This window comes from Crocodylus porosus, unplaced genomic scaffold (genome assembly GCF_001723895.1).
Source record: "Crocodylus porosus isolate Cpor-Errol unplaced genomic scaffold, CroPor_comp1, whole genome shotgun sequence".
NCBI classification, from domain to species: domain Eukaryota; kingdom Metazoa; phylum Chordata; order Crocodylia; family Crocodylidae; genus Crocodylus; species Crocodylus porosus.
The window spans coordinates 25,974,691-25,998,129 of NW_017728947.1; the positions used below are offsets into that span (position 1 = coordinate 25,974,691).

A 23,439-nucleotide genomic window follows, 5' to 3' on the forward strand; every position below is an offset into this window, starting at 1 on the left:
ACAAGGTCAGCATTTATGGAGGGTAGGGGATCCCCATCACCCGGATCTCCCTGTCCCATAGCAGGCATGGGCGTCCCATGGGACTGATGAAAAGACTGACTGATGCTCCGGAATTTATTGTTTGCATTAATTTCATGGGTAGACCACCTACAATGTATTATTTTTAAATACATTACTTCTTTGGTATTGCTTATATGGAACTTATTCTTTATCTTACCCCCATAGAAAATACACCAAATCAGCTTTCATGCCATACTGTCAGGTGTTGCCCTAAACTCCATAAAATACATGCACACAAATCCTCTCACTCAAGCATGTTTGAGCTTTCTACTCAAATTGATTGTGATTAATAAGGGGCATAGGTGCTATTAACATAATCACTGCATATGGATGCAAGCTAGATCACTATAGCATGGATGCAAGCTAAACTATAGAATGGCCTGTGCTATTCCATGCACTAGGGAATACAAGACCTGCTTTCTCCATTTTTCTTACAGGAAATAAAGGGGAAATATGATGTCCTCTGTAAGCATATTGCAGCATTTCCTCATTTCCTAAAGTTGCCTGGCAGATATTCCCAGAATTCCCTCTCCTAGAATTCCCATGATGCATTGTGACAGCATATGGTTATTTCTAAATGTCATTAACATACCCATACTGACCCTGGGTAAGTTTTTAAATGTTTTCAAACTAATAGTATGAATGCCATGAGTGGCTTGAATGGCCTAATTTTCAGAAATAGAATTACAAGTAGCTAAAAATCTCATTGAAATCTATTTCATTCTGAAAGGGAGATGTTAGTGGGGATTTTGCCATTGACATTAATGGCAGCAGCATCAGATCCTGAATTAGAAGAAAAAGAGAGGAAATGTGACTGAATTGGAACACCCCAGCTCTTTGGGGGTAGGTAACATTTTAGTCAGAATGCTTACCACTTCCCTAAAATAACAGCCACTATGGTTAGGTAGAGGCACTACATTAGACTGGCATTGGAATAAGCAGCGTATGTTAGTTAATAAGTAATGGGAGTACTGGATTAGGAGCCAAGAATTTAGGGCTGCTAATGTAACTTTCACTGGGTGTATCTACACAAGACACTTTACTGCACAGCTGACTCATTAGCTCTGCCATAAAGAGTCACTGTCTACATGTGTGGCTCTATTAGACCACAGTAAACTAATTAACTCCACTACAGGATAGCATTTGCTGGCACAAGTACTGTTCCACAGTGGAATAGTTATGTGTGGCAAAATGTACATGTAGACAGTGACGGGACTGGCTAGGGCACAAAGGTGCTACAAAGTGGGTGCTGCCTGCTAAGTAGCCCCAAACTATAGCACCCTCGTGTCCCAGTCAGCCACTCTGCAGCATGCTGAGTCAGACCGGAACAGACCCAGCTGGCAGACTGTTCCCCAGGGCCCTCTGGCAGCTGGGGTTGCTCTGCCTTGGCTCACCGTGCTGCAGTCCAAGGTGCATGTGCAAACACTGAATCCAGGAGCAATAAATTGCAGCACAGTTTACTTCTATATGCTAATTGCACATATAGATGTACCCACTGGGACTTTCACAGGGAAGCTAGCTACTTTGGGATTTCTAGCCTAAGTATTCTGATTCAAGATTTTTGGACAGCTTGAAGAACAATTAGAGAGGCAACATTTTAGGGTTCAGACAAACATACCTTTCACCATTTCAAAAAGGGTATGAGGCACTTCCACAAGAACTGGGAGCACACAAACTGTTATGCCTGTATCATGCTATAGCAACACACATTAGCTATATCACAGTAACTTTGTTCTGAATTAAACAGGTTCAAAGGTGAATAGTTTGACCACATTTGTATAGCTACAGGTTCACATAGATACAATATCTACATTGTAGCAGTTTATATTGGTATACTTTGATATTGATAAAATTATTACATTTGTCTATATTCTTACATTTTATCTCATCTTTCATCTCCATGGGCATCTGTACACACCACGGGGTTTAATCCTTATTAAATTCAATAGGTTTATAAAATTTTAACTTGTTTATTTTGGGACGATGCATCAGTGTTTCCATGTACTAGGTTTTCAAATGGATTAAGCTTTGGAGTATTGCACCGGTGTTTGTACACACTTGGTTTTTGAATGAATTAAGCCCAGTCCCCAGCCACAGGGGAACAGGATAGTTCAGCACTGCACCCCCGGCCCAGAGCCCCACAACCCATGCTGTGCCATGCAGCTGTGGGAGCACAGAGCTGGCACATGCCACAAGAAAGAAGAAAAAAGGCAGAAGCAATTTGAAAGAAGAAGCCATTCAAAGGGGTGGATGAGCTACAAAATTGTTGCATCACCATCTGGTAGACAAAGAGTCTCATTACACATCTTTAAGTGTCTTTGTGTTTGCATACAATGAATCCATGAACATGACACTAATTTGCAGTGAACCAAACTAAACTACACCCGAGGAGTTTTACTTTAATACACCAGAAAGGCTTTTAAAACATCTGCAAAACCCACCTGTGCAAACAGTCATCCTGTTGCAGCCCAAGAAAGGGCAAAAATTGTGGCATGTACAAAGGCCCCACCTTACTAAAAAAATAGTACTTTTTATATTCCTTTTTCCAGTTTAGCCTGTGGCCGTAAAGTACATCTGAATTTCACATCCAAGAACTTAGTGCACTGTTAACTTCATGTATTACATATCATTTTGGCATAGACCACCTATTACACATTCTGGGCCATGTGGATGGCTTTATGTCTCTCTCAATGATCCTGCTGATAATGCATCTAATGAGTCTTATACAATGCTTAATCATTCAGAAGAAGACTAGGATGGTTGCTGGGGGTGTCTGAACAGGAAAGATTGATTTAATAGACAGGTTAGCAATTCTGTTTTGATGTAAGCTTATATGTAGTGAAAGGTTGTTGCTGGTGTAGGGAAAAAATGGAGAATGACTCACCTTGAATGTTGTGTATCGAACTGGGGTTCAATACACAACATGAAAAAGGGTAAGAGAGAAAAAAAAGATTTTGCTATTAGTAGCTCTGGTTTTATACAATTATAACCAGAGTGCAGTGCCTTTTAATGAATAGTATTTTCAAAAAGGATTAGGTAAGTTACAAGCTATGCCCACGGATGTTTCATGGAATTTGGGCTCTTGAGCCAGTTGGGACTTTTGGAAAATTCCAGTCAGTGACTTATTTAGATTACTCCACGAATATCCATTAAAAATGGATTCTCAGGCAATACCCCCAGGTGGTAAAGACAACCTGTATAAAAAAACAACAAAGCAAGTTGGTTGCTATTGTGTATTACTACCCCACTCTCTTTGAAAAGAAGTAAGAATTCTATACTAATGAGCCCCATATATGACCAGTTCAAAGCTGTACTGTATTTAAAATTTCCTTTCAGAGCATCAGTTTACTGATAACCACAGACTCCAATAAAACAAAGCAGCTCTTGGGGTTTGAGTCTGCTGCTCTTCCTTTCATAAATGACAACTTCACACTACACAATTCTACTGATTTCACCTCGGTCCAGGAACAGGTGCTTAATCTGGCCCTTGATTTCTAATAAACTTCTAATAGCCGTTCTTCTGCTGTTCAACTATACCACCCACTTCCTGTTTGTGAGAATGAGAAAGATGCTCTCCTTTTGGACCAAGTCCTCATGCAGTATCCTAATCCCAGAACAGCTTCTCTTCTGATGCTGTTCAAAAGGTACTGCTAGGTACCTGGAGGATTCAGACTGTAGTTTGAGAATTAGCATACTAATCTCTCAAGAATTGCATGCTATTACAACTGTGAGTACAGTATTATTTTTCCCCTATATATTTCATATATTCTATTCACCTGATACCTTGATGGCCTACTTTATAGCTAAACAGCTGGTTAACAATCAGTTGAGAGAACTAGTGTAGTAAGTGTGGCAGCTGAGAGTTGTGTCTGCTTGCTAAAGGTGCTTGTTGACTGCCCTGTGATGGTTGGACCAGGTGTTTCTTGTTGTTTGTTCATGCATTGTAAAATGTATGTTACAACTAAAAGTTTAGTTAAAAGTTTAAAAAACTAGGTTAAGGCCTTGTAAGCAGTGATGCAGCTAAAATTGACCTTATAAGGAAAACACAGAGGCTTGTACTGCTATTGGTTAGTCAAATAAGAAAAGTTCTTGGTGTAAGGTTCTCAGTGTCTGTTAGCTCAAAAAGCTATAAATTTGCTAGCACATCTGAGAATCAGCAGAAGGAAGATGCAGCTTTGTTAAGAAAGCTTTGAAGACTGGCTGTTGACCTGGGTTCGGTAGGCCAGCGGATCTTGAAAAATGCGAGGGCCGAAAACCAGGGTCCTTCCCAGTACCCCCCTAGACAGTGCAGATCAAAGACGGCTGACTTCGCTGAACTTTAAGAGACTTGTTGTATGCCAGGCATCAGAGGGGACCAATAAGTTGCTGGCATGAAATATTGTTGTCTGTTAATGTTGTCTTGTTATACTATGTGTAGTTGTGTGTTTATTAAATCAATAAACCTTTCTTATCTTTGTACTCCTGACCACTCACTCTTTCAATCCCAAACCTTCCTGCTAGCAGCTAAGACAGTAAGTAGGCTAATTTTATCTTTTGAAAATCACCACTGTAGTCACTGAAGGGCTTTGTGTCCCTTCTCTGCATGCTCATACCTCAAGAATGTTAATTCTTTAGCAGCAGAATCTCTAAATGGAACTGTTCATAAAAAAATAAAAAATAAATTCTAGATCCACAAACAATTAAAGTCAATTTTGCTGTAGGGGAGCTGTAGTATATATATATAATTTACTCCTTAGTGAAATAATAGTTTTATGTCCTAGGATTACTTACAACATACTCTAAAGAAGCTGGAAATATTTCCTGATATCTATAATAAATGGTTAAATTGTGATCATGCCTTAATAGATCTACAGCTGGTTTCCTTCCTCCCACTCTCCTTCTCCCTCCAGCAGCATTCCACTGGTGCTGCTTTAGCGGTGATAACAATGGTAAAAGTACCAGCATTGACTGGCTGCTCATGATTTATGCCAGCATTTTTCAACTGGTGAGTCATAAGAATATATGAAAGGGTAACAAACAAACTTTAAAAATGGATTCTCCTTTAAAGGAAAAAAATGTGCAAAACCCTGGCTTTTTGCTTGCAGGCTAGCAAAGTTCCAGGCTGCAAGGGCCTGCTTGGGACCTCCCCACCCCTCACAATGGGGGTTTGAGTGCTGGGGGCAGTGGGTTGGGAGTGAGGGGTAGTGGGTCGGGGCTGGCCATTGATGTTTACAAATGGGTCCTGGTACAAAAAAGATTGAGAACCACTGTTTTGAGACAACTACTTCTGATCAGAGGCAGTCTAGATGACATGGTGTTTAAAACAGTGGCTATATGCTAGAGATTTGTCTACATTACCTATTTTAGAGGTCCCAACATTGCTACTACTAGTAGCAGTTGTAGTGACAGGAAATGTTGTGAAAATAATGCACTGATCCTGTAATAAACCCTGCTTAAGCAGACCATACAACAGAGAGGAGAGTGTTGCCTAATGGAGGGATTCTAAACCAGGCCACCAAAAGATGTAAGGAGATAAGTGAGATATGAAGAGATAAGCAGATAAGCATAGCCTAAGAGGTTTGTCTCTGCCTGGGTAGAGTCTCACACCCACTGCCTGAACCCTCTGCGTGGTAAGTATTGTGATATATAAATTAGTTTTTGAAATTGGGTGTCACTCAATTCAGAAAACCTGTGAAGGGCTGCCTTGAGTCCAGTGAGGGGAGCTTGAAATCCAAAAACATTTAGAACCAATGGCCTAATGCATGTTTCCATAATCCAGAGTCTATCTGTAAGGGTATGTGTAGAAGTTACATTTAGATGGACCTAACTAGGGTTAGGTTGATCTGAATGCCCAACCAGGGAGACACCTGGGGAGGTTAAATCAGGCCAAAAATGGCAGGTTTGATATAAATTATTTCACCTGAAGAAGGTCAACTAACTTAGATTAGAAATGGGTTAGCTGGATGTAGTGAATGTCTGCACATGTCTGGAATGCAGCTGCTTGCCCCAGCCCTGGGGCTGCACTCTTCTTTTCTACCTTCCTTACCCTGACCAGGCTACTTTTAGACCCCTGATCCCCAGCCACTGCCAGACAACCTTCCCTGGGAACCCAGCAGCCCCCACTGCAGGCCTACCCTTTGGACCTGCCAACCCTGCCCCCCAACCACCACTACCAGTTACTTACACCAGATTCCCAATGTACCTTCCAGCACCAGAAAGTGTCTACACATGCTACTCCTGATCTATGATCAAAAGGCTTAAAGTAAGCTGCATGATTGTAGACCTGGTACAGTGAACAATTTAAGCACATACTGGAAGTGGCTTAAATTTACTAAAGATACAGTCTATCATTAATATCCCAGTAACGATGCTGCAGCAGTTGTACTTAATTCTTTCAAAAAATCAAGTTTTAATGAAGAAAAACGTCATGATATTCAACTTATGGAATAATTTGAGACTACTGGAATACTTCTGAGTCCCTCTCCAATACATACTATAGAATAAATAAAAACAGCAGATTCCTAAAAACTTCTGTAGATTAAAAGTTGTGTGGTATACATTGGGCTTTCCATTTTGCCAAAATTTACCTTTAAGGTTATACACAGCAGGTAGAGCAGGGTCTCAGTTGCAAGATTTATATCTGGATCCAAGTTTCCAAAAGTGTAAAAGCATTGAAAACTGGGTTTCTGGTTACACCTGCATTTCTACTCCCTACAAATTACTGATTCAATGCTTTTCAGATCCATAGGTATTGGCCCATTTCCAAGAGCATGTAAACATTTTTTTCAGTAGACCGTTCCTATTTTTAGAAATGTGAGACCTATCAAGACATACTATGACTAACTTTTGCTTTCCCATTTTCTGAAAACAAATCCTTTTCACTCACCTTTAATGTAGAATACGTGTACAGTAGGAAAGTGTACCACAGCATAAAACCACTAGTGGTCTTTATTAAAATGTCTACTGTTTATTTTATAGAGCAATACCATGTAGTTCTTAGAAAGCTGTTATCGTCTTTTTGAAAATCAGTGCACTGATTTGCAATCCTCTAGAAGCAATGGGCCTTTGTCTATCCATTTTGTATGAAGGCTGCAATTTCTGTGAACTCTCTAATGACAGAGCTCAACAATGACAGAGAAGCAGGTCAGTCTGGTTCTCAGGTACTCTATTATATACAAAGAAGTAAGGCCCCACCTAGTTTAGTTTCTACAGTGCATTCCTGAGGAGTGTGACACTGTCACATTTACAGTACCTTCATTCTACTATTTTCACTAAACTAATCGCACCTTCTGCTACAGCAGTATTTCAACGTCTACTTGCCTAGGCTGTGGAGGTAAGCAGATTTTTTAAAATGAATTTGAGTAAACAATCAAGGCTGCATTTGTTTTTTTCCCCAAAGATATTGGTCATAGAGACCTGGTAATGAAATTCTTAGAAATACTATCCACAGAAAGGAAAAAAAAAAAGAGAAGATAAATTAGTTTGGTAATTCGAAGCTGTAACAAGAAATCCAAATAAAAATGCACTAACCGTATGGGATATGAAAATATTTCAATGTAACTGAAACTTTGGTCAGAGTTGATTTTTCTGGTGTTAAGAAGCTGGTTGATTAAGAAAATTTGAATACAATAACATTCAATAATATTGACTTTAAAATAGCTTTTCCCAGTTTAAAATGTTGTCTTTGGTACTCTACATAATGTTTAGCATAAGCTCAGCATGCTCATTTTCTGTATGCAAAAATGTTGCTAAACTATAAATACATATGCTGAGTTTGCTATATTGAAGATACCTAGGAAACATAATAAGTGTTGTGTATAGTTGCCAGATATTCTCAAAAGAAAAAAAAGAGTAACTTGATTATAAAAGTGGTTTGTTTTAAGGGAAGGCAACTAATGAAAAAATATTTCTTAGTGAAAAACTGGCTAAAAACTGTTCAAATTAAAACAATTTTCTGCATCAATTAGGAGCAGGGTTGGAGTGTTCTTGCAGACCTGGGAAAGGGCAGCATGTGCCCCCAAACTTGTCAAGTTTCTCCCCCATCAATACAGTTGGTTCAGTAAAAGATATTATAAAAAAAATCCCAACCCCCTCCCCCAAATCCCATCCCCTTTGCCTTTTACACATTGATTAGTAATGTTTTAATCCTTGTAAGGCATCCTGATTAAGAAGAAAACATATATTTGGAACCGGACGAGGATAATGTTTAATTATTGAATTTCAGAAGAAAATGTATTACCTATGTTTACTTATTCATTTGCTTGTGGTTTGTTTGTTTTTTAAAGAGTATCAACAGTAAGCACAGCACAATAGGTATACACACAGGTTAAGTATAGACAGTCAAAAAGCCTGAGTCTGAATTGATTCAATCTAGACAGCTTCCTCTATGCTGTGTAGGTTGAACGAATAACCAACTGAACTGATATTCGGTTTCAACTGGGAAAGGTGGGGGAAGACTGTACTGACTGAGACCAGTATGCGGTGGGTGCTAGAGCAAGTCTCCCAATTTGCTGGCCATTGCCAGCCTAGCCAAATGTCCCGAAACCCCTGCTGACTCCCCACAGGGGATTAAGAAGCCCCCTGTCTGGGTGCTGGCCCACCTTGGGGGAGCCTCCTCCTCAAGAGTTTTCCCCCAGCTTGGGTTCCCTAGCCTAGGCAGCCCTGGGGAGTTGAGGAGAATTGCCCCTATCCCTCTTCTGAGCTGCTGACTGCTTTAGCCACTGCCACAGGAGGGAGGGAGAAGTCCTCTGGGCTGGGTGCCTGCTTATGCAGCCCAGCATGGGGGTGTTGGGGAGCCCCTACTTTGGGGGGCTTTTCCTCACCTCAGCCCAGGGTCTCCCAGCCCCAGGCAGCCCCAGGGAGCTGAGGGGAATTCTTCCCCTCCCCAACCCCAACCCCTTGCTTTAGCTGCTGCGAGTCTCAGGGATAGCTCAGGGAGCAGATGGAAATTCATTAGTTTTGCCTCAGACTCACAGAAGTTAAGGAAAAACTGGCTGTGGAGGAGAGGAGAATTTCCCTCTGCTCGCTGAAGCTGCCTGAGACTAACGGGGGCTGAGCCAAGCAGCTCTGTGGTTTGGTTCAGGAGGGGGAGAATTCCCCTCAGTTCCTTGGGGCTGCCCTGGGCTGGGGGACCCTGGGTGGAGGTAGAGGGGAAGTCCCCTAAGGCAGGGGCCCCATGGTGCTCCTTGCTGGACTTCAAGGACAGGCACCCAGCTGGGAGGACTTCTTCTCCCTTTCAGCAGCTGGGAAGAGGGAGGGGAGAGGGCTGCCAGGGCCTGAAAAGCCCCCACCACAGGGGTTTTCCCTCCCCCCATATTCTGTGTAGACCCTGGGTAGGGTTGTCTGGGGGTCTGTTCCCCTGCCCCTCTGTCCCTATGGGCTGATGGATGCAGGCAGGAAGCAGGCTAAGGAGCAGAGAAGCAAGGCAGTCCCTGCTCCACTGGAGCAGGCAGCATAGCCCAGGGCTGCAAAGCAGCCTGGGATGCTGGGGGACTGTGAGTTAACTTGAGCCAGGAGGATCTGGGACACAAGTTTCATAAACCAGTTTGACTTCTGTTACAGTTTGATCAGTCTGATACTACATCCAAGCAGGTTTATCTTAAACCGGTTTGGGTCATTTTGAAAGTGGTTTATGTGCACTGAACTTCTGTTCTGTTACAAGTTTAAACCAGTTTCTGATCGCTTAAATTGGCTTATGCATAACTTCTGTCCCTAGCCACACTTTCCACTACAGAACACAAACAGAAATGTGACAGATATGTGGTCACATATCTATCAGTTTCCTATAGGAATAAGAAAGCTTGACAAGAATTAGTAAGAAAAACAAATGGAATATGATTTTGTTAACATTGTGAATAAGAATGTGAACATATATTTTTGAATATCACATTATTTCTAGTAATGTAACTGGGGGGACTGAAGCAGCAGCCCCTGGTGCCACCTTTGTTGGAAGCAGCAGCAAAAATAGCCACTACCACAGAAACAGCTGACCATGCTGTCCCCATCAGTTTGGTAGCAGCTGATGCTACCCTAGGTGTGGAGCTGCCTTGCTACACCTATCATTTCCCCATGAAACAGTAACTGAACGATTTCAATTCATCTGATAGGTCAGATTTGTATGTATAGCATCGGCTATTGACCAGTGTGAGTTTTGTATATAAATCTTTTCCTATACCCTCGCAAAAATTGGTTTGTGTTTCTCTAAAGAGTTCACCAAAAAAGAATCACTGAATTCATTCTATATATTAATAAAACAATTACTTGTCAGAAACCATTAGCCTGTCTTTATCTATAGCACACTGGATAGAGTTAACCAACAGAAAAAAAAATGTTTAACTTAAACCAGAGAAATGGAAAGGAGACAAAAAAGTTAGGTAATAACAACAAGACATTTATCATAACAGTTGTGGGTAGAAGAGTAGTTCTAATGAAGACATTAATTTCAATAGGACAAGGACTTCTCCCTGCATATGCATACTTATATGCATGGGTATGAAGAGGAACTATTGCATACTCACAGTTTAAGAACTGCCCTTCAAAAGATGGATAAAATAAAGACAGAACTTATAACTTTTATAAACAAAGAGTAAGTTTCTGTAGCCATTCTCTTAGATATGGACATTAAAGATAAAAATAATAAAAAGTATGATAGAAAGAGCTTGTCCAAAACCCATAAACAAATCCAAACTGGCAAACCATCTACATTAAATTAGGGATCTATATGTAATTTCATCAGTAAGGCCCAATCCTGCAATGATGAACCCCTGTGCACACAGATACTCACTGGCTTCCATGGACTCTATGCAGGCACTGTTATGCACATAATGGGAAAGAATTTGAGGCTATATCACCATTTTAACTGCAGTGTAGTGTAAACAAACTTAACACAGCTTTAAATTGTCTGGTTTGGGTACCAGAAGCATCTAGCCACATGCAGGCAACAAACCTCTTCCAAGCAGCAGGGTAAATACTGGGATGGTTAGCTTGTCTTGAGCTCCAAGCTGCCATGCTTCAACTTACATGAGTACCCAAGCAAGCTTGTTCCAAGCCAGCTTAGTTACCACTAAATTGCACTGCAGTGTTGATTAGCTGTAAGGGAGAAAGCCTGGCTGACGTGTGATTAACTTCACTTCATTGATATCAGTGGATTCACTACTTATTTGAATGGCTTCTGTGAGACCAGAAGCGGTAATAATTTTTCATTTATATTCAGTTCATACCTCTATTTGTCTATTAGTAGCTCAAGCAGATTAGAACATTTTTAGATTACAGCTAATTTTCTTTTATTCACACAGAAATCCACAGTACTGGGAGCATAATACCTGCTGTTGTACTGCAACAAGCATATAGTCATTTGTGAGGTCAATGAGTGTCTTTGGAGGACAACAGTATTCTTCTGAGTTATGTGAACTTTAATGTTGTACTAAAAAAAGACCAGTTAATAATTAGATACTAAAGGTCTTCCAGAGAACACAGCTAAACATAGCCCCAGACTATTATAAATACACTTTGTGGTAAAGAGCTTTCATCCTTTTCCTCTCCCAGGAGGAAAATTAGAGAATTAAGGGGATTACAAAACACACTTTGTCCAGTAGAAATATGGACTCTCTGGAATTATGCAAGAGAAATGAATGGTGCAGTTAAAACAAACTGGTATTATTTCCCCTTAGTAGTTTCAAATTGCAGTCAAGGTGAAATGAGAAATATGACAAAACTCACTTTGTTCAACAAAGACCTGGCCACTGATACAAGGAAGGAAAGGTCATGGCAGCAAGTAAAAAAAATGGTACTTTTAAAATGAAAGTGAATATTTGGAAGTTTGGTAGATAATTAGTTACATTTTTTGTTTGTTATACTGTTCTGCAGTTACTACTGGGATTGGGGAAAAATGTCCCAATATCCAAGTATGATGGAAACAAAGCAATTTTCATTGTAATAATGTACAGTATTTCATAGTCAGTTACAGCTTTTTGACTCAGCCTTTAAAAAATACCTCTAAGCTGAAAATTACATCACAGAAATTGAGTGTTTTTTTCTGGAGAGTATTAATAAAAGCAATGTTTTAGCTTTTAGCTGAAAAATATTAACTAGCACAAAACCTGTCTGCTGGATGACCAGCCTCTATTTGAGGAATGGTCAGTTTGCCAAACTAGAAAATATACTCACAAGCATATTAGACAAAATTCTATTCTATAAATCCACTCCTGTTGGACTAAATCATCTCACAAGATGTCAAATGATTGAGGGTGACACAGAAGTGCTGGCTGAATTTAGTACATACTATTATAATCCCTTTGCTTTTTTCTCCTTATCCACAACTCTGTAATATAGAAAGGAACAAAAACCTTCATATATGAAAGGATAAAGAGCTGGGCAGTAGCTGTAGAGGGGTGAAAAGAAAGAAGCCACTAGTTCACATATGTCCTTCCCACAGGGCACAACTACATTGTGCAATTATGATGCATGAATAAACTGCTGAGCTTACTGCCTCAGAGTTCATTGTTCCCAGGCACACCGTTTGAACATGTACCTGGGAGCAATTAACTCTGGAGCAATAAGCTCCACCATTTATTCATGCACAGCACATGGAGCCAGGTCACAGCATCCCCAGCTGGCATGGGGCAATGGGGTCAGCCTGCAGCTGCTCCCCCAGCCCCTGCACTAATGCACTCTCATGCACCAGCCAGCCCCTTCAGCATCTACACATGTGCTGCGATGCAGTTTTTTACTCTGCAGCAGAATAGCACTTGTATTTACAAGTACTGCTGTGCTATGGAGTAAATTAGTTTAGGCTGGCCTAATAGGGGCACATGCAGGGGCAATGCGGATGGGGTGCATGGCGGTGTACCCCCTGCAAAAATGTGGTGCACCCCCTGCCAGTGGTACCTGTGGGTGGTCACTAACCCCTGGTCGGTGCTCATCATGCCTACCCCCCCTGCTGACAGCGCCACAGGCATCTGCGGGAGCTCTCTGCTCACCGCCGCCACCACCGTGCTCCCACTACTGCTGGGCCCCCCCGGGGGGGGACACAGCTGTGCCAGGGACACGAATTGTTCATGGGCACATGTGTAGATGCAGAGACATTTACTGCACAACTAATTAGTCAACTGCACAGTAAACCAATAAATGTCTTATGCAAATGTGCTCATTGGCACCCAAATTGATGCTGAAGGTGGGACTTCACCTTATTTTGTCCTTTCTAGAAGGGAGGATTGCACATAAATGATGCCTGGGGGCTATTGATAGTTTATCTTCTACTGTTTATGAAAAGCTAAACAAGCACATGAGAGTGCATCTAAAATCTATGGAACTGTAGATCAGGAGCTTAACACACAAAAATCAGGACACAAAACATAGATTCTAGTTTAGCACAGAAGACCGACTACATTAAAACTCCACTAACTCTGTAGGCTAACTTGGCTATTAAACTGTCATCAGTCACCTGGTAGTAGCTGTATTTTTGTTATGTTTACCCCCACAAGGTCATAAAGACTGTAAGAGAAGTCCTCATCTTCTAAGACAAACTGTAACAATTGCATCTGTTTGAAGCCCCAGATAGGGGTGGAAAATGTTTGCCAGTAGGAGGGCCACTTACAGTTCTGGACTGACTCTCAGATTTGGAATTTGTTTTGGCTAATCTGGCTTGGAATATGGAAAATCAAAAAAAACCAAACCTCAACTTATGAGCTAGATACAGCTCTTATTTCCTGCATATGGCTAGAGTGCTTCTACTTAACTAGAAATCACCAGATACTTGGAAGTGTACCACTTAGGTGAGGCATCTGGGAAAGTAAGCAAATAGCATATACTTAATTTATTCAGGAGTTTAGAATAGATGACCTCTGAGGTCTCTTTTGTACCCTATGATTCCATGATACTATTATTAAGTTCTCAAAAAAACTGAGCTTTACCATTATGAATCTCTACTGCATAGTATGTTGATAGAAACTTAACATATCTAGGTCTTTAATTGTTCTTCCCTCCTTCCCATAACTAATAATTTATACAACTTAACTTCTTTTAGGCTACTTCCTCCATAAAGAAAGAAACCTTGAAAGTCAGTACTATGCAGACTTCCTGTGGAATTATATTTATTTTGCTGCTGGCTAGTTTACAAGGGAGCAGAAGCAATGGTAACAGCACTACATCTAATATCTCATCCACAACTAAAGTTCCACCTACAACACAGGGAACTTTAAACAAGACAAGACCTCCTGGAACTACTGATAACACTCTTCCTGTTGTGCACCATACAACATCACCTACCACCAATGAAAATGCAGTGATGAGAAATACCATAGCAGAGAACAACACTCAAAGCAACAGCAGAGCTCAGAATATGACTACTGGAATCAGGCTATTTTCTACTCTGCATGTAATGGAGACCACAAGAAATAGCACAAGTATCTCTGTAACAAACTCCAACAGAATTTTATCATCTTCAGCAACATCTAGAACTCTTAATAATACAATGACTGCAAGTACCATACATATAACTGGCAATGAATCACCAAAAACAACAAACCACTTCATTACAGTCACTTACAACCTCAGTTCTACTACAGTACTCTCCAACAAACACCCTCTAGTGAACCCAACAGAACCAATTCCTACTAATGGTTCACCAACTACATTATCTACTTCAAAGAGTGACCATCCCACAATAGACTTCAAAACAATTTCACATGCTACAAGTGTACATCAGAATTTGACCAACAGTTCTACTGTTTCATCATATCCAAAAGAAACCAGTAAAGGCAGAGGTTTGATTACAGTTAAATAATGTAACATAATTATAATACTGACAACTGAAATTTTTTACCTTATTTGGGAGAATAATATATGAACTTTTTCAGATAAAACCTGAATTTACCTGAAATGTTTTGAAATCCCCCATTCCCCGCCCCCCACCCCGAGATAACTTTTATGAAGAATTTTAGAAGAATGCAGTGCATTTGAAAGCTTTTCCAGGTCTATCCCATCCTTGAAGTTGGGTCAATAAAAGACATTGCCCACAAAAATCCTTGCCTCTAACATAATGTTCACACACTTCTGCATTTCCAGGTTTCAGTGAAGCTGCAGACTAATATTAAAGCATTTACTTTGATTTCAACATAAAGTTAAGTCCTATGCAACAAATTTTAACTGCAAAGCTGAGGATAACATTCAGTGGTGAATTCTAATGCAATAAAAAAAGCATCAATCATTACAATGAAATCAAAGTCCCCTACCAAGATAAGAGACACACAGTGGCAGACATTGTCCATAGATGTAGGAAGAAATATTTCCAAAGAGCTCTAAAATAAAACTGATGAAGGGTAAGAGAAAGGGAAATATCTCCAATACAGATCTGGAATTGAGGCATAAAGGCATAACTCGGGCTACTGTGCACTCATTTAGTACTTGTTTATATAAACATTACTGTCCAGTAATGATGGTGCAGTCAGTATCTCATGTAGACATGGCCACAAGAGTCTAGAAAACTTGTGACCAAAGTCTCAATTTATAAAATTATATTATTTTATTATTATCTAGTCTGGGGAAACAATAGACTACAATCCAAGACAGTACTTTTCTATTATAATTCAGATTTTATAAAGGTAAATTTTGTTAGCCAAAGAACTGAAAAAAGTAAAGTCAATTTTTTTAAGATTTCTAAATCTAAACGGCCAAAAATTGAGATGCCTAAAATAATAGAGTATATTTGTAAAGATAAGGTTAAGTACATAATATATCAGAGGATAGTGCATTCACTTATAGCTACACCAACTGACTGGAAATCACAACTTCTTGATTCTTTTCCCAGCTGTCAGTCAAATTCATGTCTGACCACGAACTTTTGTGTGTCACAATTGACTCTAGGAATAGTTCTAAATTCAAGAGGTTACTGAGAGGCTGACTTAACCATTTTCTACTAAATGCTTTGAGTTCATGAAAGTAGGTGAATGGATATGTATTTCATGTCACCAGGCATCCAGATTCTGCCCTTTTATTAGACATCTAAACAAACCTAGGTGCTTCAGTGCAATTCTATTTCATCCTGTTCAAGTCCCTGAAAATATTTTTTTAACACACCATTATCTTACTCTTGCTGAGAGCAGCCTCCTAAAATCATCATCAGTATGCTAGGTCCATTTGCAAAAATGCCTGCAAGATTAATCTTCACAGTTGCTCATCAGCTCTGAAACTCCCACCCACTTGAGACCCATGAGAGCCCAAACCCAGACATCTTTTGGAAGTTTTGTACAACCTTTCTATTTCATCAGACATTTATCAAGCAAACCTTTGATAAGATGCTATTTAGGCGGTTTCTGTTTCATTTTTATATTTTAGAAATGTCTTCTTTGTTCTCTCATTGCTCTCCTGTTTTCAACTTATTATGTTCTCTCATTGTAAGCTTCCCTGAGCTTTACTGGCAAGGATGGCATAAAATCAAATAAATAAAGTAACAGGGGAGGAAGAAAGACTTTTAAAAACCTGTATTATAAAAATGTAAAGCCAAAAGTAAAGATAGAAAAGTATATGACCACACCAGGGCCCAGGCATGAAACTCTTGTAACAAAAAGCCATTATCCAAGAGACTGAAAACCCCTCCCCCCAAATACCCTTTCTTTAGGTCTAGACATCTATCCTCTGTCATGCAGACATGACCCCCTCAACTGCACAGCACAACACAAACTGGGCCACATTCTGTTGTAAGCTGAAGTGTCCAAACCCAAAGAAGACACATGTCTGGACCATGAACTGGAAGATTTGGAAGGTGCCATCCAAGCCAGCCCAAGAGCCAGCCCTTTGGAGTCACTAAAAAAAGACTGACACACAAAAAAAACAGCAAGAAGGAAGACTCACTCACCTTTGCATCCACTGTTTCTCAGGGACTTTAGCAGGAGCTAAGCACCTAAGTTCCTTTTGGGTCTAATAAGTGAAACAGAAACTGGTCCTAGGTCCTCACCTGATATAAAAGTGCATCTGAAAAACTAGCCAATCCATTTGTAATTTCTGTTTCAATTAATTTCTCTCTCTCTCCACTCTCCAGAGAAACACTACAATGGAGAAATAGTATTTGGTGCCACTGTAGGAACCTTTCTGGGATTTGCACTAATTGGTCTAATTGGATATGTTATGTGTAGGAAGAGAAAGTCTGAACCATTTTGCCATCAACGACTTTATGATGATACAAGGAGTGATCCAGGTAAAGATAATGACAAATATTTTGAAAATGAGGGACTTCCTATATCTGCACATAGGTCTTACAGCGATACATTGTCTCATTTACATTATGTAAGTTATAATTTTTACTTCAGTGGCATTGAGATTTCACTAAGAGATTTTCTTATGTATTAATTTATTAAAAATTGGAACAGGGTTTTCTTTTTTTCTTAAACTTGAGTACTATCAGAAATGCACAGCCTAGCTTTCAATAATGTTGCTAAAAACCTTATTGAAGTTAAAAAAATGTACAGCATTCTCACACTGTTCACTAAGGGTTAAGAAGTGTTATGTTTTAAACAATGAGCCTTTTCAAGTGTTAGATACTCACTTAATACAGATGTTAACAGAAAAAGAAAAAAAAAGGGTCAGGTTCAACATTTCTGTAAATCACTTGATCTCTAGGCTTTCGGTAAAGCTAAACCTGTTTAGACCAGATCAGAATCTGTTCCAGAGAGCTTTTAAAAATCTGACTAAAAATAAACTTTCTGCCTCTCAGTTTATCATATTTAATCTCCTTTGTATCTATGCAGTAGTCCTATGAATTTTTAAGTCAAAGTTTTGCAAGAAAATCAGGATTTTTATAAACAGGTAAAACAAACAATGCCTCCCCTCTCCGTCAAACCTTCCCCTTAAGGAAACAATGTTCAAAATGAAAAAAGAGAAAACCCTTTCTGCACCTTTTTATAAATCATAATACAAAGCTTATGATTTGATTTTCAAATTGTAGGTTTCTAGTAAAAGTTTGAACTCTTCACTTGATTTTTCCCTAGTATTTTCAATGCACTCCTGGGACCCAGAACTAGCAGCACTGAAGTATCAACAAATAAGAGCTGTATTTCTGGCTGTTCTAAAATGATGGAGCATCAGAAAATTTCATCCTGAATCCTATCCTCACAAGACAGTGAACTTTTGCATCTTGGATAACTGGTGGAGTTTAAATAGTGTATAAATTTTAAATGTTCATCCAAACTAAACCTAGCAGTGTAAACTTTGAATCACATGCCACCACTTAAAAGTATTATTAATACAGTATTTATGGACAAGTTCCTTTTGTGCACCCAGTTTCAACCATATGCAGTGGAGAACAAGAGGCTGCTATAGACCTCTGGTTTTCTCTGATCCCACTCAGATTATTCCCTAATTTGTGCCAGCTGGTAAGAATTCCCAGTACTTATCTATTAGTTGGAGAGAGGCCCAGAGCATCCAGGGTCTAATGCTTAAGTAGGTTAAGAAACCAGCTCTTTCAGCTCTATACCTATTTAATAGTCCTTCTAGGTGAGAGAATCCCAAACCAAAGGATTAACATCAGCATCCAGAGAAGTTAAAAAGGCAGGCCAAGTAAGAAAATAATTGTATAAATTCCATGTGATATAGAACAAATGTTCCCTTTAATTAAAATTAGAGCCAATAGGTACACTAATATCTTATAAGATTATCAGCACCACTAAAGTTAATATTTACTCATTAACCTTCCACTATTGGAATGATACATATTGTTACTAATTTTTACAAACCCTGACTGAATAAAATACAAGTATATTTGTATGAGGAGAAAATTAAGGACAAGGTAGGTCTATTGGCATGAACTGACAACACACATATACATATATGTAGATATATAGATATCATGGTTCCCTTCCCAAATTTCCCTCACTATATTTTTAAAACTTCTTTCAATACTTTAAGGGTCATGTTCGCATGTACACCTAATGAAAGGAGAATGTTAACTGGAAAATCCACCACTACGTTGCCCTTTTATATTGATCAAAATACAGGGCACAGGATATTGGCTACTACTATAGTGACAATACAGATTTTTTATGTATATCCTGTTTTGTGCATCTTATTACTAAGGATATAATGAATTTTACCAGAATGATGCACTCAGTAGGCACAAAGCTATATAACTAAAAAAGTAATACTACAGTAAGGATTAAACACAAACAAGATTTTACCAGACTATACAATTACAAATGTTGTATTAAGTTGTTACAGAAACACGTATCTGTGGATGTTAAAACAATCTAGTAAAAATTCACAAGGTTTTCTGAAGTGTACCTACCAATTTTTTGATTGAACAAAATGTAAAACATACATTTTGTATTTTAAATATTTTCCTAACACTACAGAAACTGAGATAGAAGAATTTTAATATACTATTGCATAGTATGAGGACCAGTTTTGATTTCAACTACTCATATATCATTTTTGTGTCTTTCTTAGAGTTATAAATAAGTCTGTGAACTGTAAATCTTCTCAGTAAACAAGAGAGAAATTCTTTCTTAAATTAAGAAAGTAAAGGTAATATTGCAGTAAAACACCAGATACATAATCACAATATTTGGGTTGTATTTTTATCTCTACACACGTTTCCTCAGTTTGATCATGAGTAAGTCACTTGAGACCTGAAGCAAAGCCCACTGACTTATATGGAACAATATTCATTGTTCTTCAACTTCAGTGCACTTTTAATAGGGTTTTTAGTTTCTCAGGCTCAGCTGTCTAGCTGTTAAAAAAAAAAAAGAGAGAGATAACAAGACTTTCATTCCCCAGAGACTTTACAAAATGCAAGCTAACATTCTGAGAAACTTTGGGGTAAGCACCATAAAAACATCCATAATGATCAAAATGTCCTTTTCCCCCCCTAGTTCTCCGATTAGATAATTCACCTGGATCTTATGATCTGAACTTTGGAGATCTGTCCTACTACAATCCCTCCACCACAATGTCAGAAGGACAGGACAGCAGAGGGAGATTAGATGACAGCATTCCAATGAATGACATGGCTTCATCTCAACCTTCAATGTAAAATCACAGATGCTGGTTTCAGATTACAAATTCATCTGAGTCTTATTTCTTCAACATTTCTCTGTCAGTATTTTTCAGGTTTATCTTTCCTTCAATAATCTTATGGCTGTGTTAGCATTCAAGGGTTTGGATAATGTATCGGAAATTATAAGATAAATTGAGACACAGTAGATATAAACGGTGCTGGAGCATCACTGTACCTGTTTGTAATAAACTTAATTTACTGCTCAGACTTGCATCCTTCTTTGAACACATTTTGCCTTCTTTTAGGTTACAATATTAGCAATCTCCACACAAGAAAAATTATTTCAGTTACACTTGTGCAATCTCCTTGGCTTCAGTCAAGGTTGTAAACATGTAACAGAGCAAAATTCAACCAAAGTGCTAAAAGCTATCTTGACTATTTTGATGAAAGGTCACTTTGTCCAAATGTCATTTTCACTGGATCAGTGACACAAGAGATTTCCTTCCCCCACACTCTATATTTGCATCTTCCAGAGAAAATAAATTGTAAGGGATTGGTTTTAACTACATTAATTGTGGCTTGTAGTTTGTCAGAGCAAAGTGAATTTTTGCTGAAAAATGAAACATAGCAAGTATTTGCTAATATTGATATAGTTAAAAATACTATAGAAAGGAGGCCGAATGAATGAAGAGGAATGCTGTTACTTCTCTGTATCAGCCAGTCCATTGTCTGCATTGCAGATTAAAAGCTGAAGAAGTGATGCAGCACATATTCTGATGGGCTACATGGAAGGAATAATTACCTCCAGATGGAAGGAAATAGATTTCCTTTGGGAAGAAAGCACAAAAGAATCCAGAGAAGTGTGCTGGTTTCATTCAGTGTCTATAAAATCATAGTGATGTAATGAAAAGACATAGTACAGTTTATCTATTTATATCCAGCCCTAAGATCTTTAAATATCTAAAAAACTATAGGAAAGCAGAACATTACCAGTAAGAACCACAGGATGATTAAATTCTCAAAGATTAAGGGTCCAAATGCATGGGACATGCTCCTGATTGTAGATCTTTTAACATGTATCATTTAGCATGTATGTGAGCCAAGTCAAAAGAGCTATATCCATAAGCACCCCCTGAGAATATTACCATGCATATTACAAGAAAACAAGGCTACTGAGTCAGATTGTGTTCATCACAGACAGATGAAGTTTTGGATTTGCACTCAGTGCACTGGTAAACTCTGACTATTGGAAAATGAAATTAAAGTCTTCATCATAATGCTGGATCTTCCATGAAACCACAACAGTCAGGAGACTGGTCATGAACAGAAACGGATTTTCCTCTTTATGCCATCTATATTATTCTAGCCTATATCAAGCATCACAGGGAGCAAGAGTTAAAAAGGGGTGTTTCAAGAAGCTACTAGTGTTTCCATAGCAGAGAAAATTTCCTTAGAATTGGGGGAGGATCCAGAATAGCTCAAGTGGATTTTTTTTCCCTTACTTTGAATGCTGGTGCTGAACAAACTGTCCCAAGTACCACATGAATGACAGAAAGAACTGAAGTGGGCACCACATGCCTACAAGCAGAAGGATGAAGCTTATGACTACTAAGGATAAAAGGTACTTAGATATTTATGTAACCAAATAATCATTGGAACCATTCCACTGTGAGCCTACAGCAGCAAGATGTAGAGTCAACAGACAACTGGCACTGCTGCAAACACTGTAAGCGTGCACACTGCAGGACTATACACCCAGAGATTATCTCAATTTTGTATTTAAGTTGCTTGTGTATTTGTTTCTGCCAAATGGGATATCACTATAAAATTATCTTCAGATAAGATCCACATTTTGTCTCTGTAAGTTACCCACTATGAGTGGATTCTTCTAAAATTACAGCTACACGGCATAAAACACAGATTTACAACATTATTTCTAGAGGTGCACCGATACATTGGTCCAACTTCGGATCAGCACTGACTAAGAAAATTCACTGTATCGGAAATCTTTTTTTGCTTGATGTGGCCGATAACATGGCCAATAAATGCCTCATGCATGCACGCAGCCACAGCACAGCTTGTTGGTGGTGAGGAGCACAGCCTGGCAGCTTGGAAAGTTGCATCGAGCTGGTAAGTCTGTTGTGGTGGAAGGGGAGGGGGGAGAAAAGAGGTGTAAGGAGGGGCAGATCAAGGCCCCCACAGTGAGAGAGGGAGTGGGGCTGGGGCAGGTGCTGCCCAGCCAGCATAGGGCTGGGCATGGGATGGAGCTATGGCTCATCCAGGGTGCATGGGGAGAGGGTGGGCTTCCACTGCAGGCTGGAGCTGTGCCAGGGTCTTCCTAGTGGGGGCTGGGTTGGGCTGCACTTGGGGCGGGTGGTGGCAGCACTGGGAGGGAGGGTTGGGGGGACTACAGTGTATTTTTGGGTGACTGCAGCATCCTGTGTAGCCCCCCTTCCAGTGCCACCACAGCCTTCCCTGAGCACAGCCTGGCCCAGCCCGCCACCAGGAAGAGCCCAGCACAGCCACAGTCCCAGCCGACAGCAGCAGCCCACTCCTGCACTCTACAGATTCGGGTGCACATATCCCCTATGCCCTCCTGGAGTGCATGCAGCAGCAGGAGCCACTCCCTCTCTTCTCACACCCTCTGGATGAGCCGGAGCTCTGTCCTATGGCCTGCTCCACCCTGACTGGGCAGTGCCTGCCCCAGCCCCATGTTCTCCCTTACCACAGGGGCCTTGATCTATCCCCCCACACCCTTCCCTCCCCCCTCCCCTTCCACCACAACAGACTTACCAGTCACTGCTCTTCAAGCTGCTGGGCTGTGTGTCAGAAATCAGATCAGTATCAGCCAATATACCTCCTTAAAATTAGCTATTGTTATCAGTCCCAAAAACCTCTATTAGTGTACCCCTACTTATTTCCTTTTCTGGTCACTGTTTGGTACAAAAGTCAGTTTGGTATATTTTCAATCTTCCAGCAGTACAAACATTCATTTAAAATATCAACACACTGATATTTGCCAAAATCATAATCTTAAAATTATTAAGGTAAAATTGAATGGTCATCTATAGAAAAGCAAGTGAACTACATGTAAAGAAATAAAATTGACTTACCCCATATTGCCATAAAAATAGCAAAGAAGACAGTCCCTCCATTATCAAACAAATGTGTAACCTAAGGAGAAAGTAAAATACAGCATGAAAAATATACAGTAATGCCACTTCATATTTATTTAATAACTTTGGGCCCTAAAGTTCTATGAAGTGCATCACAAGTTTTAAAACTAAAAATAGAGGCATCCTAATAGGTCCCCAATGCAGAGAACATTGCATAGTATATATACAGAATTCCATTCAGTGTCAAAATCCTGGCCCAGAACTAAATAATCTTTGATAGAAAATGTTAGTCTGCTCTTC

The 23,439-nt window shown here is 39.6% G+C and overlaps 2 protein-coding genes across 4 annotated transcripts in view; one reads left to right on the plus strand and one right to left on the minus strand.

Annotated features, from left to right (window-relative positions):
* The window catches only part of ANO3 (anoctamin 3), a 445,370-nt gene that overhangs the window by 28,077 nt on the left and 393,854 nt on the right, over positions 1-23,439 (minus strand). For all 3 annotated transcript variants that reach the window (XM_019551829.1, XM_019551827.1, XM_019551830.1), the window contains one exon: positions 23,137-23,197. In XM_019551829.1, coding sequence (XP_019407374.1) covers positions 23,137-23,197 — 61 coding nt within the window. The remainder of the gene's footprint in view (positions 1-23,136; positions 23,198-23,439) is intronic.
* On the plus strand, positions 7,282-20,288 carry MUC15 (mucin 15, cell surface associated). Its single transcript, XM_019551831.1, has 4 exons — positions 7,282-7,372; positions 14,063-14,795; positions 17,075-17,230; positions 19,899-20,288. The coding sequence occupies exons 2-4, from the start codon at positions 14,105-14,107 to the stop codon at positions 20,057-20,059; spliced, it is 1,008 nt and encodes a 335-aa protein (XP_019407376.1). The 5' UTR covers positions 7,282-7,372; positions 14,063-14,104; the 3' UTR covers positions 20,060-20,288.

Bases quoted from the DNA above. Each gene is read 5' to 3' on its own strand.
- MUC15 (XM_019551831.1), top strand. From the start codon at position 14,105: ATGCAGACTTCCTGTGGAATTATATTTATTTTGCTGCTGGCTAGTTTA. The intron at 14,796-17,074 runs GCAGAGGTTTGA...TCCACTCTCCAG, and splicing joins TCCAAAAGAAACCAGTAAAG to AGAAACACTACAATGGAGAA. The intron at 17,231-19,898 runs GTAAAGATAATG...TTCCCCCCCTAG, and splicing joins TGATACAAGGAGTGATCCAG to TTCTCCGATTAGATAATTCA.